General features: G+C 45.7%; 1 protein-coding gene and 1 non-coding gene across 2 annotated transcripts; both read left to right on the top strand.

Moving 5' to 3' along the window:
* Nucleotides 1–1,151: 1,151 nt before the first annotated feature.
* Nucleotides 1,152–18,437, top strand: Tnfrsf9 (TNF receptor superfamily member 9). Its single transcript, XM_004657395.2, has 9 exons — nucleotides 1,152–1,241; nucleotides 1,902–2,002; nucleotides 2,148–2,272; nucleotides 3,979–4,086; nucleotides 6,000–6,137; nucleotides 7,229–7,295; nucleotides 8,757–8,845; nucleotides 10,286–10,420; nucleotides 18,151–18,437. The coding sequence occupies exons 3-9, from the start codon at nucleotides 2,158–2,160 to the stop codon at nucleotides 18,237–18,239; spliced, it is 741 nt and encodes a 246-aa protein (XP_004657452.2). The 5' UTR covers nucleotides 1,152–1,241; nucleotides 1,902–2,002; nucleotides 2,148–2,157; the 3' UTR covers nucleotides 18,240–18,437.
* Nucleotides 9,021–9,184, top strand: LOC123460997. Its single transcript, XR_006637333.1, has one exon. It is a non-coding gene; the product is annotated as a U1 spliceosomal RNA (small nuclear RNA).
* Nucleotides 18,438–19,320: the final 883 nt, after the last annotated feature.

Raw genomic sequence — 19,320 nt, 5'->3', positions numbered from 1 at the left:
CAAGTGTTGGGAGGCCGGGCATGTGCCACCATGCCAAACCTCAAGCCACCCATATTACCCCCCTCCTCCCGCTCTAGCTGACAGTCTCCTTATCTTCGGAAGGGTCTCTAGTCACTGGACAAGCTCGTCTCAGAGTAGCCAGGGCACCTTCCTCTGCTCCCACTCTACTCCTGCTTTGTCTTCCTCCCCTCTCGCCTCGCCTTTATTCCTCGTCTTCCTTCCTTCCCTCCTCTCCCTCCTCCACCGTCCTTCTGCTTCTCCTCTGCTTCTGCTCCTTCTCTACTCTTCTTCCTTTCCCCCATCCTCCCCTTCTCCTCCCTCCTCTTTCTCCCCTTCCACCTCTTCCTTTAAAAACAATTAGAGCCGGCATGGTGACACACACCTTTAATTCCAGCACTGGGGAGGCAGAGGTAGGAGGACCAGATTAGCTTGAGGCCAGCCTGGGACTACAGAGTGAATTCCACGTCAGCCTGGGCTTGAGAGAAGACCCTGCCTTGAAAAAAGCAAACAAGCAAAAAATTAAAATCTTGGTTTTCTCAAAATCTCTTGTGGCCTCCACTTTGCCCAGTCTTGTCGCCTAGTGTTTTTGAGGGCCCTGCTCCCCTTGTTTCCACTTTGTCCACTGCCCCTTCCTTCTCCATCTCAGCGAGCACAGGCAGGGACACTGTCAGCGGAGCCTTCTCATTTGCATATTGCCACCGCAGTAGTACCAGCAGTGAGCGCAGCCCCTGGGATCCCTCAGAGGACAGCTCTGTCGGCCAGGGGCTAGAGGCACAGTGTCTCTGTTGTTGTGGAGTGAGGGGAAGCACGTGGCAAAGACGCTGATCTTTACTTAGAAGTTGGTTTTATCCCTCAGCTCTCCAGTATTTTAAGGACATGCTAGCTAAGCTTTGACATAGAGAACTACTTTAACTGAGGAAATCCTTCCCCCAGAGTCCTCTAGGAAGTGTTCCAACAGACAGCTGATTCTAAGAAGCCGTATAAAGTGACATTATCAAGTGGGGACAGGGGTCAGGGGATTTTGAAGGCAGCAAGCTAAAGAGCCACCTTGAAGAGCTGGGTGGGGATTTCCCAGGAGGCCCCGCCTGGTTGAGTCACCTGGTTGAGTCACAGCCCCTGTGTTTAACCTGCAGCCTTCCATTGCTGTAGACCTTTGAAGAGCTTCGGAGAGGTGGATGGTCCTTCCCACCCTAAGCATGCAAAATCTGTCTATGCAGAGCTGACTGGGGACTTGAGGAGGGGTAAGGAGACATTTTCTTCTCATTGTACATTTTACAGTTTCTTATTTATTTATATTTTCATTTCATTTTATTAAAAATTTTATTTATTTGGGGGCTGGAGAGATGGCGTAGCGGTTAAGCGCTTGCCTGTGAAGCCTAAGGACCCCGGTTCGAGGCTCGATTCCCCAGGTCCCACGTTAGCCAGATGCACAAGGGGGCGCACGCGTCTGGAGTTCGTTTGCAGAGGCTGGAAGCCCTGGCGCGCCCATTCTCTCTCTCTCCCTCTACCTGTCTTTCTCTATGTGTCTGTCGCTCTCAAATAAATACATAAAAAAAAAATTAAAAAAAATTTTATTTATTTGGAAGACAGTGAGAGAGAAAAAGAGGCAAACAGAGAGAGAATGGACACACCAGGGCCTCGAGCCACTGCAAATGAACTCCAGATGCATGCGCCATCTTATGTACCTGGCTTTACCTTGGGTACTAGGGAACTGAAGTCTAGTCATTAAACTTTGTAGGCAAGCGGCTTAACCACTGAGCCATCTCTCCAGCTCCCTTCATTTTATTTTATAATTATTGCAAATAATTATAGTTATTTATAATAACTTCAATTCAACAGCCCACTACAGACAGACAAAAAAAATGTTTTTCTTTTTCTGTTTTGTGTTGTTTCTGAGTCAGGGTCTCATAGAGTCCAGGCTAGCTTCCATCTCTCTGTGAAGCCAAGGATGATGTAAACCCATAATCCTCCTGCCTCCACATCCTGAGCTCCGGGATCACAGGTGGGCACGTAACACCTGGTTTATGTGGTACTAGGATACCCCCCAAGGCTCTGAGCATGCTAGGCAAGCTCTCTACATACTGGGCCACATTCCCAGCCCAGAACCAGCTCATTTGATTAAAAGTCACTTGGGATCTCTTGGCTAGTGTTACATCCATGCCAGACCTCATCATGGCAAGAGGCTGTTACAGTATGGTGGCGACTGTATTGCTGCTCATGAACTTGGAGAGGACAAGATCTGTGAAGGACTCCTGTGACAAGTGTGAGGCTGGTGAGTACCAAACGGACATGCCCATCATCTGGCCTGTTAGAAGCACCATTCATCCTATGAACCTAGTAACCAGGGCTCCCTTTTAATCATGAGTTATTCATTCACTTGCATATGCTTACTGGATACTACAAACTAGCTGTGTGAACCCAGCCCAGTCATCTTACCTTGTACTTCAATGTGCGCATCTGTGAAAGGTTAATGAACCACTGAACTCGGGGGACCATAAAACTTTCCTGGACCATCATGTGATAAGGGACTTCTGTGTTAGAAAGCAAGCTCCTAACTCAGAGATCCGGTCTCAAGAACTATCAGACCACCTGTGCAAGGGATTAATCCTTACCCTGCCCCCATTCTTTACTCCCAAAGACCCCCCCAATTCCTCACCCTTTATATCTTCAACCCCTCCCACTTTCAAGGGCAGCAGCAGTTTGATCCTGGAAGAGCTGCTGTTCCTCCAATAAAAATAGTGTGTGCAGGCTGGAGAGATGCCTTAGCGGTTAAGCGCTTACCTGTGAAGCCTAAGGACCCTGGTTCGAGGCTCGATTCCCCAGGACCCACGTTAGCCAGATGCACAAGGGGGTGCACGCATCTGGAGTTCGTTTGCAGTGGCTGGAAGCCCTGGCACGCCCATTCCCTTTCTATCTGTCTCTTTCTCTTCCTCTCTCTCTGTCACTCTCAAATAAAGAAATAAAAATGACATATATATATATATATATATATATATATATATATATATATATATGTATGTATAAAGAAAATATACTTAAAAAAAATAGTGTGTGCTAGCCAGGCGTGGTGGCGCACGCTTTTAATCCCAGCACTCAGGAGGCAGAGGTAGGAGGATTGACATGAGTTTGAGGCCACCCTGAGACTACAGAGTGAATTTTAGGTTAGCCTGGGTTAGAGCAAAACCCTACCTCAAAAAAAAAAAAAAAAAAAAAAAGAAAGAAACACAATAGTCTGTGCTGGCATTTTCTTTCCCTCTTGTATTTCTCACATTGCTCCAGTCAATCCCGAATTCTAACAATCTGGGGCTAGTCAGAGACACTGTCGCACAGCACTGGTGAGAAGGACGCAGTATGGCACGTGGAAAGACCTCTGTATGCAAGGCTTCACGCACAAGGCAGCCGAGGTGGCAGTAGGTGGCAGCAGGCGGCAGCAGCTTTACCAGAGGGGAAACATTCAGCCGCGTTCCCGTCTTAGGGAGCTCATTACTCTCCTGGGCGCACCTGGAGAACTGTCTTGTCTTGTTCAATAGAAGAAGGAGATGATTTTCATCTCTTGTTTTCTTTGCCACAGTATCTATGTTTCGTGACTTCTCGTTCTTGGATGATGACTAAGATAATCTTGCAAACATATACGTATAAATATGTTGTTCCAAAAGTAATGTCTAGGGCTGGAGCGATTGCTCAGTGGCTAAGGTGCTAGCCTGCAAAGCCTAATGACCTGAGTTTGATTCCCCAGTACCCGTGTAAAGCCAGATGCACAAAGTGGTGCACACATCTGGAGTTCATTTGTGGCAGCTGGAGGTCCTGGTGCACCCATTCTCTCTGTCTCCTTTCTCTCTCTGCTCGCAAATAAACAAATCTTTTAAAAAATAATGTCTATTTCTGTGGCACTTAGAGAGTAAATCACGCTTTTGCTCTGCTTTTCTTGTGCACATCACAACACATCATGTGATGACTCTCTTCACATGCCTCTCTCAGGTACTTTCTGTGAGAAAAGCCAGGGTCCAAGTTGTACCCCTTGTCCTCCAGAGAGCTATTCCAGTACAAATGGACAACGGACCTGTGACATATGTAAACGATGTGAAGGTATGTTTGTTTTTTGAGACAGAATCTTATTTGGTAGCCCAGGCTGGCCTTGAACCTGTGACCCTCTTCTCATTTTCAACATTCTGTGTGTGAAGTATGCTTTCGTTTGGCTTGTATTTGTATGTGTGGTGTTGTGTGTGGGGAGGGGTGTATGCACATGCATTGTTTTTGTAGTGCTCAGCATACTTGCCTGTGGTGGGGTGTGCTGGGCCGCGGTGGCTGCAGGGAAATACTGGTGTCTCACTCCATTGCTCTTCCACTGGTTCTCAGTTGAGCAAAGTTTCTTAATGAGCTTGAAATATACTTTTTTTTTTTTTGTAATGTGAGCTCTGGTGATTCTCAGACCTCTTCTCCACTATGGAACTGGGCTTGTAGACATGTGTGGCCATGTCCAGCTGTTTACGTGGGTTCTGGGGTTGAACTTGAGCAATCTCTCAGAGCTGCTAAGCCCCTCATGCTTTCCTAGGAAGTGCTCTTGACCACCGAGCCAGCCCTGCAGCCCTGGTGAAGTCTGCTTTAGATGAGGCTCCACCCTTCATCTGGAAGGCTGCCGGGAGGACACAAACACTTGTTCCCTCTTTGCTAATTGGTCTCTATCGAAAACGTTAACATCTCAGGTGCTGACTCTTCTGTCCATGGGCAGGCAGGGGTAGCAAAATGAGTCATGTGACAGCAAAATGATTTCATGTGATAGCAATCATGTCTGCTGAGCTTCTTAACTCTGAGAGAAAATGCTCATTGACCAAGTAAAGATATCTTCATGGAGATTAAAAAGGAAACATTATAAGCCAGCCATGGTGTCACATGCATATAATCTCAACACTGGGGAAACTGAGGCAGGAGGATTGTGATTTGGAGACCAACCTGGACTACTTAGTGAAGAAAACATTGCATCAGTCACTTTTCCCACTGCTATGACAAATATCTGAAAAAAGCCGGCCGTGGTGGTGCATGCCTTTGATCCCAGCACTCAGGAGGCAGAGGTAGGAGGATCACTGTGAGTTAGAGGGAGAGTGCATTCCAAGTCAGCCTAGGCTAGACAGAGACCCTACCTAAAAACAAACAAACAAACAAAAATCTTGGCTGGATAGATGGCTTAGTGGTTAAGGCATTTGCCTGTGAAGTAAAAGGACCCAGGTTTGATCCCCCAGGACCCACGTAAGCCAGATGTACAAGATAGCACATGCATCTGCAGTTTGTTTGCAATGGCTGAAGTTCCTGGTGTGCCCATTCTTTCTCTCTTTCTCTCTATGTATCTGCCTTCCTCTTTTTCTCTCCCTCCCACAAATAAACATAAATTAAAATATACTTTTTAAAATCTGACAAAAGCAGCTTAAAGTAATGAAGAGGTTGTTTGGGCTCACAGTTTGAGGAGATACAATCCATCACAGTGGAGAAAGAACGGTGCAGAAGCAGAAGGCAGCTGGTCACATTCAGCCCACAGTCAGGAACTGTAGTGTGACAAATGGAGGTACTCGGCTCACTTTCTGCTTTTGATGCAGTCTGGGGCCCTAGTCCATAGAGTGATGCCACCCACATTTAGAGTGGGTCTTCCCACCTCAATTAACATAGTCAAAATAATCCCTAACAGACATGCCCCAGTGTTTGTTTGTTTGTTTCCATATTGATTCTAAATCTCATCCAGGGCTGGAGAGATGGCTTAATGGTTAAGGTGCTTGCCTGTGAAGCTAAGCGCATGTCCAACTTTCCAGATCCCATGTAAGCCAGATGCACAAGATAACACAAGCGTGCAAAGTTGCATATGTGCACAAAGTAGCTCACGCATCTGGAGTTTGATTGACATTCAAGATTAACCATCACCGACAATATAAGCAGAGTGAACAAGGTTGCTTTTGCAGAAAGTTGCTTCCTGAATTGGGAGGACAAGTGTAACCTGGCATGGGGCTCTGCAGGTATTTTCCAGATCAAGAAGCCTTGCTCCTCCACCAGCAATGCACAGTGTGAGTGCATCTCCGGATACCACTGCTTGGGGTCAGAGTGCAGCAGGTGTGAACCAGATTGCAGGCCAGGCCAAGGCTTAACAAAAGATGGTATGTTTGTTCTTCCTCCATCTAGCCCTAGTTTGTTAGGTAGACATGTGTCCTAGGGTTCATAGAACCTTCAAGTAGCAAGTAGTTGACCAATGATTCAAGTATGTGACATGTTTAAATTACTTATATAGTGTTTTTTTTTTTTTTTTTTTGGTTTTTTGAGGTAAGGTCTCACTCTAGTCCAGGCTGACCTGGAATTCACTATGTAGTTTCAGGGTGGCCTCAAAGTTGCAGCAATCCTCCTACCTCTGCTTCCCGAGTGCTGGGATTAAAGGCATGTGCCACTATGCCCAACTTTGTTTTGTTTTTTGAAGTAGGTTTTGCTCTAGCCCAGACTGACCTGAAATTCATTATGTAGTCTCATGGTGGCCTGAACTCATGGTGATCCACCTACCTCAGCCTCCTGAGTGCTGGGATTAAAGGTGTGTGCCACAATACCCAGCTTTAATCATATAGTTTTAATCAATAGAATTAGATAGTGCAGTGAATGAAGGGCTTGACTTGCAAGCATGAGAACTTGAGTTTCATCCCCAGAACCCAAGTAAAAGGGCCTGGCACAGTGGTAGACACTTGTAATCCCAGCCTGGGAAGGTGGAGAAAGGAGAATCCGTGGGGTTGCCTGGCCAGCCAGTGCAGAGTACTCAGGGAACTCCAGGCAAACGTGAGAGCCTGTCTCAAAAAAGGTGAATTATTCTCCTGAGAATGATGCCAAAGATTGTCCTATGGCCCTTCACATACATGTGCACACATACACACACATGTATACACACCTGTACACACACATGTGTACCTACACACATATAAATATGCACACACACATACAAAAAGTAAATATATAAGATTATATTTCTATTGTGTCTCCATAAATGGAAATAATCCAAAATCAGGTCTTAAATTGCCAGAGCCATGCATTTTCATACATTTTAGATATATAATACTCTGTACAATTAAATTGAAAACTAACAGTCTTAAGGTTTTGTTTTAAGATTTGTTAAGCAATTTTCACAGGTTGTGTTAAGCTAACTGTACTCGTCACAAGGATTGTTATGAATTAGGAAATGCCTCCTTTTTATTCTTAATTTTTCTTCAAGGCTGTAAAGATTGCTATGTTGGAACGTTTAATGACCAGAAAGGTGGCATCTGTCAACCCTGGACAAAGTAGGTATAGAATTTCACTTTGCTTACATAATAAAGAATCTGAGTTAAACTCAAAGGCTTTCTCCCTCTGTCAAGCGGAAGCTCCAGTAACCTGCTATATAGGCTGTGTAGGCACTCTGAGTTCGCAGCAAGTTAATATGCAAAGTGGGTGTTTGTTCTAGCGCTCACGGAGCCCAGAAAGCAGCGTACAGTGGAATATGTCACGTCTGCGTCAACGGGTCTTTGGTTCTCTGCCTTTTCTAATCTCTTGGCTCTCGCAAGCCTTCTGTCCCTCCATCATGTCACATGCACTTGGGTGTGCAGACCACCACGGAGAGTGAGACTCCAGCATTACAGGGCTGAGTGCTGGGCGTGTGAGATGGCATCAGTGCTCCGGGGCTGAGCCCGGGCCCGCATCCAGCTTGCTGCTGTCCAGGATGACTGTGGTCAGGGTGTGGGCAGCACGCGCTCAGAGACTGTTCCACAAATTGTCATATGCCTGCTGACTCTGGTGATAAAAATGTGGGCCTCACATTTTACATGCTTTCAGTCTTTTATCATTTGGTTTACTCATATAAATATAAAATAAATAATAAATATAAAATAAAATATAAAAAACACTATTGTTTACATTATATAATTGTAAATATATATAAATTTATTCTACAAATATTACTTATAATATTTTGCAAATATGCTGGTTGGTAATAGATTAGAATTTTTTTTTTTTTTTTTTTGGTTTTTCGAGGTAGGGTCTCACTCTGGCTCAGGCTGACCTGGAATTCACTATGTAGTCTCAGGGTGGCCTCGAACTCTCGGAGATCCTCCTACCTCTGCCTCCTGAGTGCTGGGATTAAAAGTGTGCACCACCACACCTGGCTTCTTTTTGTTTTTAGAGGCAGGGTCTCACTCTAGCCCAGGCTGACCTGGAATTCACGATGTAGTTTCACAGTGGCCTCGGACACTCAGCGATCCTCCTACCTCTGCCTCCTGAGTGCTGGGATTAAAAGCGTGCGCCAGCACGCCCAGTTTAGAATGTTTTTCTTCAAGGTCTTTCAGCCTAAATTGATCAGAATATTCAAGTGAGTCTGCGTGGAAAAGTGGTATGAACAGGACTCTGGGGAAAATCATGTCAGCAACCACAATGATGGGGGTGACAGTGACGGTGACGGGGATCACGGCAGTGGTGATGGTAGTGATGGTGGTGACAACAATGATGATGGAAGGAGTGATGCTATGGTGATAGCTACTATTCCTTGAGTGTGTCAGGCGTGCAAGACTGGACCCCTGAAGCTCATTTGTTTTACCATAGTCCTGGGAGCACATGCCCAGTCTTTTCTGCTAAGCAGATGAGTACACTGAGGCTTATACAGACTTCATAGCCGGTCTCCTCGCTACTTCAGTGGGTGGCCTACATTGACGTTTTTGGATTACTCTGTACCTAAATTAATTAATCGACCTCTTTTCCTTGAATGGTCTCAGCTGTTCCCTTAATGGAACCACTGTGCATATGAATGGAACCAAGATAAAGGATGTGGTGTGTGGATCCACCACGAAAGTCTTCCTTCCAGGTATGTCCCCGGCCACCATGCCTGCCCCCGCCCCTGAGGGAGCCAGGGAGATGGCTTGTTAGTTTTCAATGGAGTGAGTGTGACCACCACCTGCAATCTCAGCACCCTAGAGGCTGAGGCAGAGGGATTGCAAGTTCCAGGCTAGCCCAGGCTACATAATGAGCTTGCATCTCATATGCTTACCTGGCAGGGGAGATGCCATGAACACGAAGGTGCTTTTCCCAGGGCGAGGCTTATCCATTGCAGTCCAGATGTGCTGACCCCTGCGATTTCCCCAAATGCGGGAAACTCAACTGCATAATTGGTGGTAGTGGGGGACTGCGCTTGCGCTGTCCTCCATATGAAAACAAAACAACAACAACAACATCAACAACAAAATCAAGTGAATATATCATGCTTATCCAGACCACACGGCAAAGCTGCCAGCGTTGTGAGGTCCACAGTAGGCAGCTCTGAGGTGTTTTCCTCTCTGTGCCCTGCCTCCAGGGATTCACTTGCATTCTCTCAGGCGTTGTCACTCAGTCAGGTACACATGAGTAAGCCATGCTGGTGAGACTGCTTCTGACAGATACTACACCTATATGAGGCCAAGGAAAGGGAACTAAAGGGCCCACACTTTCTTGATGCTAGAAACACCAAGCTATTTAACTTTGTGGCTTTTAGGAAAAGTACTAAATTTAGGGTGCTTTTATTTATTTTTATATATTTTATAATACATATGGGGTGTCACTCTAGCCCAGATGGACTTGAAACTCACTCTGTAACTCCAGGATGGCCTTGAACTCACAGTGATCCTCCTACCCTCAGCCTCCCCAGTGCTGCTACAAAAGGCATGTGCCACCTTACCCAGCTAGGTTATTTTGATTTTATGTATTTTCATACTTTTATTTATTTAAATAAACAGAGAGAGATAGAGAAGAGAGACAGAATGAAGGGGCTTGCTAGGGCCTCTAGTCACTGCAAACAAACTCCAGGTACATGTGCCACTTTCGGTATCTGGCTTTATGTGAGCACTTGGAAATCAAACTCAGATCATTAGGCTCTGCAGGCAAGTGCCTCAGCCACGTAGCCATTTCTCTAACCCCCTTTTATTTTTATTTTTTTTTAAAGTTATCAGATTTGCAGCTAGAGATGTAGTCCAGCTGTTAGAGTGCTTGCCTAGTGTGCCCAAAGCCTCAGGTTTGATCCTTAGCACTGAACACAGTGGGCGTGGTAGCACATGCCTGTCATCCTAGGACTAGGGAGTTAGAGGTAGGAGGATCAGGAATTTAAGGCCATCCTGGGCTACATAAGTCCATCTCCCCAAAACAAAAATAATAATAAAGTCATATAGGTTTACAAGCTCGTGGAGTAGAGGTGCTCAGGGCATTGTCCACTGGCTACCCTGAGTGTGGGGCTGACAGAGCCGACAGGAGCACGTTTCTCCCCTTGCTCTTGCAGAAGGGCACTCCCTGAAGATCGTCACCTTCTTCCTGGCGCTGACATTGGCCACACTGCTGTTCCTGGTGCTCTTCGTTATCCTCTGGCTCTTGATCACCAAGCAGCAAAAGGAATTCCTGTATACATTCAAACAAAGTAAGGCCAACACAACCATTCTGGATCCTGGCTCTTACCTGACAAGGAGGGGCAGTGTTGTCCCCAAGGGGGCATTTGGCAATGTCTGGAGACATGACTTGGTGGTGGGAGATGCTGTGGGAGTAGAGACCAGGGGTGCTGTGCAACTCCCACAATGCACAGGGCAGCCCATCATTGGAAGAATCCGGCCCCACAAGTTAACAGGGCTGAGATGGAGAGAGGCTGGCTGGAACAGAGCATCACCCAGGGTACCAAGGAAAATGAGTTTTCAGGTGTACTATAGTCTCAGAAGTGTGTGTGTGTGTGTGTGTGTGTGTGTGTGTGAGAGAGAGAGAGGGGGGGGGTACTATGGGTGCATACACACACACACACACACACACACACACACTCTGCATGCCCAGGACACAGGCAGAAAAGACTCTGAAAAGAAGATCACCCCCCCCCCCAGCACCCAGCACTGCTTCTCTGGTCGTCAGATGACCTTGGCCTTGGTGGCTCTGCACTTGAGGAAGGCAGGAGGACTACGGGGAGTTAAAGTGGATTTAGTGAAAGATTCCATTCATAGCTCACTAACCAAGTCTCCACAGAGAATCAAGTTAGTGTCTAGCACAGATTCAGCGCCCTCCAAATGTAAGCTGTTAGCATTTATGTTAAGCTTAGGGTATGTGGAAGGGGGTGACCTGTGTTTTGTTTTGTGAAGGACAGGATGAGAGATAATAGGCTAGACTGAAGAGGTGCTTGGTGATAAGAGGATCATTCAGATGGCAACATTACAGCCCCAAACACTAGAAAGCAGGAGTCTGTTTGAAAGCAGTTAAAAATATTTGAGAAAGGACTGGGAAGATGGCTCAGCAGTTGTAGTGCTTTCTTGCAAAGTCTGCCAGGGGGATTCAGTTCCTGAGCCATCTTGTAAGCCATACACAGAATGTGTTGCAAGTGTCTAGCATTTGCTTGCAGTGCTGAGAGGTCCTGGTGTGCCCCGTTACACACACACGCAAGTAAAATATTTTAATTACTTGAAGCAAAGCATTAGTTACATCCTCTCTAAAGACATACTACACCAGGTTTCTTTTATTTTGTTCAAGTATTATTTATTTATTTGCAAGGAGAGAAAAAAGACAGACAGAGAGAAAGAGAGAGAGAGAGACTATGTACGGATGTAGGAGGGCTTCTTGCTAATACAAACCAACTGTAGACACATGTACCACTTTGTGCCTCTGGCTTTACATGGGTACTGGGAAATTGAACCCTGGCTATCAGGCTTTGCAAGCATCTTTAACTGCTGAGCCATCTCCCTAGGCCTTGAAAGCTTCTCTTAAAAATCATATAAAACCTTTTTCCATTGTGAACTGTGCAGGAAAATGCATAAATGTAAAGTTTCACACATTTTTTTGTGAAACAAACTCCATCCAGGTCAAGTAACAGAACATTTTTGGTTGTTGTTATTGTTTTGTTTTTCGAGGTAGGGTCTCACTCTGGTCCAGACTGACCTGGAATTCACTATGTAGTCTCAGGGTGGCCTCGAACTCATGGCGATCTTCCTACCTCTGCCTTCTGAGTGTTGAGGTTAAAGGTGTGTGCCACCACACCAGGCTTCAAGTAATAGAACCCAATCAGCTCCCAGAAACCTGACACACCCCCTTCTCTATCATGTGCGTCCCCAGACCTGTTCAACTCACCTAGAACTGTGTGGTCCTGGCTTCCTTGTTCTGCTTCATCTGGCAGCTGGAGAGCCCCACCATGTGGAAGCACACTGGGGGTCTCCCAAGTCTTCCCAAGTGCTCCTAACGTTGTGTCCCTAAGATCCATCCTGGGTTGGCCTCATATACAGTCCACTTCCAGACAGTGCGTTCTCTAGCCAGTCACGGCATTGTTGGTATCCTGACTTTGGTGGACACTGGCATTGCCCCTGGTTGGGGGGTTATTACAAATGATGCTTGAATCCTCCTTCCTTCCTTACTCCCTTTCTTTCTTCTTTTCTCTCTGTCTTTCTTTTTTTGTTGCTGATTCTCAGTACATGTAATCTCATGTTTCTCTTTTGTCATTTCTTTGTGCTAGTTTGTGTGTGTATGTGGGTACACATGTGTGCATAGATGTGTGGAGGTCGGAGGACAACATCAGGTGTCCTCCTCTCCTCAGGAATGCCACTTTTGCTTTGGCTTTTTTGAGGTAGGGTCTCACCGTAGCCCAGGCTGACCTGGAATTCATTAGGTAGTCTCAGGGTGACCTTGAACTCACAGTGATCCTCCTACCTCTGCCTCCTGAGCGCTGGAATTAAAGTCTTGGCCACTATGCCTGGCCCACCCTCCTTTTTTTGAGACAGGGTCTTTCATTGGCCTGGAGCTGGCCAAGTAGGCTAGTCTGGCTGACCAGCCAACCCCAGGAATCTGCCAGCTCTGAGATTACAAGCACTATGCCTGGATTTTTTTTAATAAAAAAAGGAAATTTATTATTATTTTAATTCCAGGTGATATTCCCAGTGTCAGCAGGGGGGGGGGGTTCTATTACCTTTTTTTTTTTTTTTTTTTTTTTTTTTTGAGGTAGGGTCTCTCATTAGTCCAGGCTGACCTGGAACTCACTATGTAGTCTCAGGGTGGCCTTGTAATCATGGTGATCCTCCTACCTCTGCCTCCCAAGTGCTGGGATTAAAGGCATGTACCACCATCCTGGCTCCATTACTTTTAAATATTATTTATTTGAGAGAGAGAGAGAGAGAGAGAGAAAGAGAGAGAAAGAGAGAGGCAGATAGGAAGAAAGTATGGGAGTACCAGGGCCTTTAGCCACTGCAAATGAATTCCAGGTTCATGCACCACCTTGTGCATCTGGCTTATGTGGGTTCTGGGTAACCACCTTAACCACTAAGCCATCTCTCTAGCCCCTCCATTTCTTATACCTTCCATGGCTACATTCAGTTACAATTTCCTGGCAAAACACAAGGCATGGTGCCAGGATTTTTATGTGATTTCTGGGGATCAAATTCAGGTCTTCATACTTGCAAGGCAAGCACTTTGCTGACTGAGCCATATCCCCAGCCCTTGTTTATTTATTTATAATTTATATTTATTTATTTATTTGAGAGAGAAATAGGCAAGGAGAGAGTGCGTGAGAGAGAGAGAATGGGCACAACAGGGCCTCCAGCCGCTGCAAATGAACTCCATATACACGTGCTCCCTTGTGCATCTGGCTTATGTGGGTCCTGGAGAATAAAACCTAGGTCCTTTGCCTTTGCAGTCAAATGCCTTAACCATAAGCCATCTCTCTAGCCACCCCCCACCCAGGCCTTTGTTTGTAACTTAGGAAATAAAGGTCTAGGACAGGAGGAACTTAGAGCTTGGCCACATAGCATATCACACAATTCTCTAACTCACGCCTCTTCAATGGGGGAAGAGTTCCTCTAACTCCACATCCTGCTACGGCTGGTGCTCACAAGACTATTTTTATCTGTCTTGTGAGTGGAGAGTCATATCTCACTGTGGTTTTCATTTGTATTTCCCTGGTGACTATTGTGGTTAGGCACCTTTTCATATCTGATTGGTCATTTGGATTTCCTTTTCTGAAAAGTGCCAGAGGAATCTTCCCACGGGGCTATCTGGCTTTTTCTTATCCACTGTAGGAACTCTGCCTGTGTCCTCAGCTGCAGACAGTTGTTTTCTTTTTTATGGTCTGCTCTTTCCTTCTTCCCAAGTCCCCACTTCTCATAGAAACCTCTAAGCTGCCACTAAGACTGACTTAAGCAACTGTCACCCATTCCCACCCAGAATAAGGTTCCTTTTCGAGGTATTAATGAGTAATTAGTGCGTTACAGTGGAAGTGTAATTCATTAAAAAAAACTTTTAAAAATGTTTTAATTTTGAAATAATGGTAGATTCCCAGAAAGTTTCAGACACAGATCAGAATAGGGTCACATCACATGCTTTCCTCATGGGCTCCCTCTGACAGCACAAGGAGTCCAGGATACTGGTGTCTGGGGGGTGCTTAGTGTATGCCATTTTGTCATATGTATAGACTCTTATAATCCACAGAACAGTAAAAACACAGAACTAGCAAAGCCAGACATAGTGGCACATGCCTGTAATGCCCATACTCAGAAGGTTGAAATCGGAAGGTATTAAGTTCAAGACCAGCCAGGGCTACATGGTGAGATCTTGGCCCTAATACAAATAAGAACCCCCAAAGCACACACACCTATCTGTCACCATTAAGATGCCCCTCAGTCTGACAGCCACTAATCTGTTTTCCTGTTGTATTGTTACACACAAACCTGCTACGGATACTGTGTGCAGAATTTATGTGTTCATAGAGTTTCATGTCTCTAAGATAAATGTGATTGTAGGATCACATACTAAGTGTTCGGTTAGCTTGGTAAGAACCACCAAACCATTTTCCAAAAGCAACTGTTGTCTCACATCCTCACTGGAAATTTATGAGAGATCCAACTCTTCTGCTTCTTGGCCAGCATTTTGTATTGGTGTAATCTTTTTTATTTTTGATGCAGTCTCACTCTTGCCCAGGCTGACCTGGAACTCCTCTGTAGCCCAGGCTTGCCTCAAATTCATAATGCTCTTTCTACCTCAGTCTTCTGAAGTGCCAGGAATAAAAGCATGTAGCATCATGTCCAACTTTGTCATGACCTTTTAAAACATATTTTATTTATTTGTTTGAGAAAGAGAAACAGGGAGAGAGAGAGGGAAAGAGAGAGAGGAGAGAGAAAGAAAATGGGCGCACCAGGGCCTCTAGCTACTGCAAACGAACTCCAGACACATGCACCATCTTGTGCATCTGGCTTACATGGGTCCTGGATCTCACTCTGTCCCAGGCTGACCTGGAATTCACTCTGTAGTCTCAGGGTGGCCTCCAACTCTCAGCGATCCTCCTACCTCTGCTTCCCAAGTGCTGGCATTAAAGGCGTGCACCACCTAGTACTAGAACTAAAGGGGAGTGCCACCATGCCTGGCTTTGCTTTTATTTTCAGTTATTTATTTGGTACATGTATATTCATGTGTGTGTGTGCCATGGTGCCCCTGTGGAAGTCAAAGGTCTGTCCTCACCTTCCTCCTTGTTTCAGACAGGCTCTCTGGTTGGTCACCACTCTGAAAGTTCTGAAAAATCCTCTGGTCAATGCTCTCTTCTCACTACAGACACACCAGGATTCTGGAAGCCTGCCACAGCTTCTGCTTTTACATGGGTGTGGGGATTTAAACTCAGGCCCTCAGGCTTGCATGGCAATCACTTTATCCGCTGAGTTGTTGTCATAGTCCCTATTCACATTTTTAAGTTTTCAGTTACTATGTCTTTCAATTTTAAAATTGTCACTTGGTTCTCTCTCTCTCTGTCAATGAGGGATCTCACAGTGTTTCTTGGTCCCCTGGTCTTGATCTCCTGGTCTCAAACAACCTCCCCATTCTCTTTTGAGCCCCAGATGCTACAGGCATGTCCCACTGCACCTGTCTCTCCATCCTAGTTCTTTCTTTTTTCTGGAATTCACTCTGTAGTCTCAGGGTGGCCTCAAACTCATGGCGATCCTCCTACCTCAGTCTCCCAAGTGCTGGGATTAAAGGTGTGCACCACCATGCCCAGCTCATCCAGCCTATTTCTTGTTCATTTGTTTCTAATGTGTTCCTAGTTGCTTATTGAAGCATTTTGACGACGGCCACTTTAAAATTCTTACATGATCATCCTAACATCTGTGCCTCTTCTCACGTTTGTCTCTTCTCAAGTTTAGGTCTTCCTGACTGTTAGCATAAGGGCTTTTTCATCAAGGTGTAAGTGATGAGACTCGGGATCTAATTTAAACCTAATTCTCAGGCTTCCTCTGAGGACACTCCTGGGTAGGGGAGGAAGTCCATGTGGTATTAGACCTTCTGGGGAGGGGCTCCTTGTCAATGCCCTATGTATGTGGTTCAGACTCCCCTCAGGCAGACACCACCCTGGCTGGGAATGAGAAGACATTTAGTTACTGTTGCACACACTGACTTTGCAAGGGTGGCCCTGGTGGTGGCCTAGCTTCTGCTGGCAGCAATCGAGTGTGGTTCCTCACAGGCCTCCTTTGAGGAGAGCAGATGAACCTGGACATAGTCCAGACAGGGTGGCAGTCTAGGCTCTCCATAACCTTCTGGGGAGCTGGGGAGTGGGCTCACAGCCTTTGCTGTGATGGCAGGCTGGCTTCTTGTCTTGCCAGGTGGCCCCTCTCCTGGTCTTGTAGCTGGAGGGGCAGACTTTCTGACCTTCTCTGTTCTATACACCCTGGTATTCCTAAGGTATCTGCTCCTCCAGCTCTTATCTGGAAGATTGGAAACAGAAGGAAAATCTAGGAGACCCGTTGCCATGTTGTTTGTTTATCCTGTAGGTCTTAGGTCTCTCCTTTTTGGTGTTTGCTTCAAATGTATTGTGCAATTTTCAGTGGCCCTCAGCTGCAAGAGTATGGAAAAATATGGCCTTGGGCTGAAGAGATGGCTTAGTGGTTAAGGCGCTTGCCTGTGAAGCCTAAGGACCCATGTTCAATCTCTCTCTGGATCCCACATAAGCCAGATGCACAAAGGTGAGGCAAGCGCAAGGTTGCATACGTGCACTAGGTGGTGTGAGCATCTGGAATTGGATTGCAGTGGCTGAGGCCCTGGCATGCCAATTCTCTTTTTCATGCATGTGTATCTCTAAAAAAAAAAAAAGAAAAAATTATAGCCTCTCCATCCACCTTAAACAAATCTCTATTTTACAGTGGATCATTGATACAATTTCAGACTCCCCACTGGCAATTCTGAAAAGTCTTGATCTTTCCTTCTTTCCTTCCTCCCTCCCTCCCTCCCTTCCTCCCTCCCTCCCTCCTCCTTTCCTTCCTTCTTTTTCTGGGACATAGAAGTGTATAAAATTGGGATAGGACCTATAAAGAAATTCAGGGCTGCTCACCAGGGTCACAAAGACACACAAAAGAAGACCTGAAGCTGATGTGCAAATCCGTTCTGGCTTTTGTATATGAAAGTAGTAGGAATATCTTTCAAGTCTGTACCATAGAATTTTACTCAAAAGAAGCTCTGTTCTCTTAGAAATACTGCTTAGCTGAATGGATAGTTGTGTCTGGGATAGAGTATCCCTTCATGTTGTAGTGACCAATGCTGAAAACTTTTTTAGCCATTATAGAAAATCATGAAAATAGTTTAAAAATATTTTTTTAAAATTTATTTGCAAGGAGATACACACACACACACACACACACACAGAGAGAGAGAGAGAGAGAGAGAGAGAGAGAGAGAGAGAGAGAGAGAATGGGTGTGCCAGGGCCCCTTGTGACTGCAAATGAACTCCAGATGCATGCACCACTTCATGCATGTGGCTTTAAGTGGATACTGGGGAACTGAACCTGTGCTATTAGGCTTTGCAAGCAAGCACCTTTAACTGCTGAGCCATCTCTCCAGCCTGAAAATAGATTTTAAGGGCTAAAAAAAAAGCCTACTGTTATGGTGCATGCCTGAAATTCAACACTTGAGAGGCAGAGGTAGGCCGAGAGTACATTCTAGACTAGCCTGGGCTATAGAGTGAGACCCTGTCTAAATTGATAAGTGAAAGTGACTGCTAGAGAAAGCTCATACATGCTGTAAGCTGGTTTGTGGATAAGCTTGTTCAGGTTGAGAACTTTGTTGCTTCAAGGTGGTCTGCAGAAGTGACTCATGGGAAGTGAGTGTTGCGTGATGAAAACAGACAATGAAACAGAAGCATGTTTTCTGTTATTTTTCTAGCATTTATTACCCCAGTACAAATGGCCCAACAGGAAGATGCCTGTAGCTGTCGGTTTCCAGAAGAGGAAGAAGGAGCATGTGAACTGTGACGTGGAAGTCCGAAGAGCTGGGAGTCCACTTTGCAAAGAAGTGAAGGAGCTGTCTGTGTGACTCCCCTTTTCCTGTCCTTCTCAATGGAAAATACCGCACAGTTGTTTTTTGCATAATGCTAATGTGTTTGTCTTATAAAATGCACCACTTTTGACAGAAGTATGGCTAGAGCGGGAGGCCATTTGCTAGGTATAACTCTAGAGGGTTGAGCTCATGTGCTTGGAAGAAAAAAAAAAGATAGTTTCAACTCAGTCATAGAGGCCAAAGGGGTGTGTGTGCGTGTGGTGTGTGAGGGCAAATGTGGCATGTGACTTTAAGCCAGACAATGAAGTGAATGTTTCCAACCCAATTTCCCATTGATTTTGTCACACACTACAGTGACCTCCTCCACTGTCAGGAAATGATGACGATCCCTAAATTTGGGTCAAGAACAAGAGCTGTCAGACCCTCTGGTAGAGCTTCCGAAAGAATTCAAATGTCTTTCCCCTCCTCTGGTCCTCTCCATCCCACACCGCTGCCTTGTCAGACACCAGGCTGTTCGAGGAAGGTCTGCGGCAGTCAGATGAACAAACCCCTGGGGACTCATTGCTGGAGCAAGGACTCCAAACTCCCATCGACAGACACGTCCACCATTTGCCTTTGTGTGGTCTATGACCTGAGAACTTTGTTTTCTTCATTTTATTAGAGATAGACTCAATAGTCCAGGTAACTTATTATGTAGCTGAGGATGACCTTGAACTCCTGATCCTCCTGCCTTCTCCTCCCAAATACTGGGGTTCTAGGCATGTGCCACCACCCCTGGTTTATGTAGCACTTGGGATTGAACTCCGGCCTGTGTGTATATTAGGCAAGTCCTCTGCCAGCTGAGTGGCATCCTGGCCCCAGGTTTTGCAATTTTAAATGGATTTTTTTTAATTTAAATTTAAATTTATTTATTTAAGACAGAGAAAGAGTGGAGGGGGGGAGAGAGAGAATGGGCACCCCAGGGCCTCCAGCCACTGCAAATGAACTCCAGATGCATTTGCCACCTTGTGCATCTGGCTTACATGGGTCCTGGAGAATCAAACCAGGATCCTTTAG

The sequence above is a fragment of the Jaculus jaculus genome, chromosome 5 (assembly GCF_020740685.1).
Source record: "Jaculus jaculus isolate mJacJac1 chromosome 5, mJacJac1.mat.Y.cur, whole genome shotgun sequence".
In the NCBI taxonomy this organism is placed as follows: domain Eukaryota; kingdom Metazoa; phylum Chordata; class Mammalia; order Rodentia; family Dipodidae; genus Jaculus; species Jaculus jaculus.
Note: the sequence above shows the minus strand (reverse complement) of the source record. Positions and strands in the feature narration are given on the sequence as shown.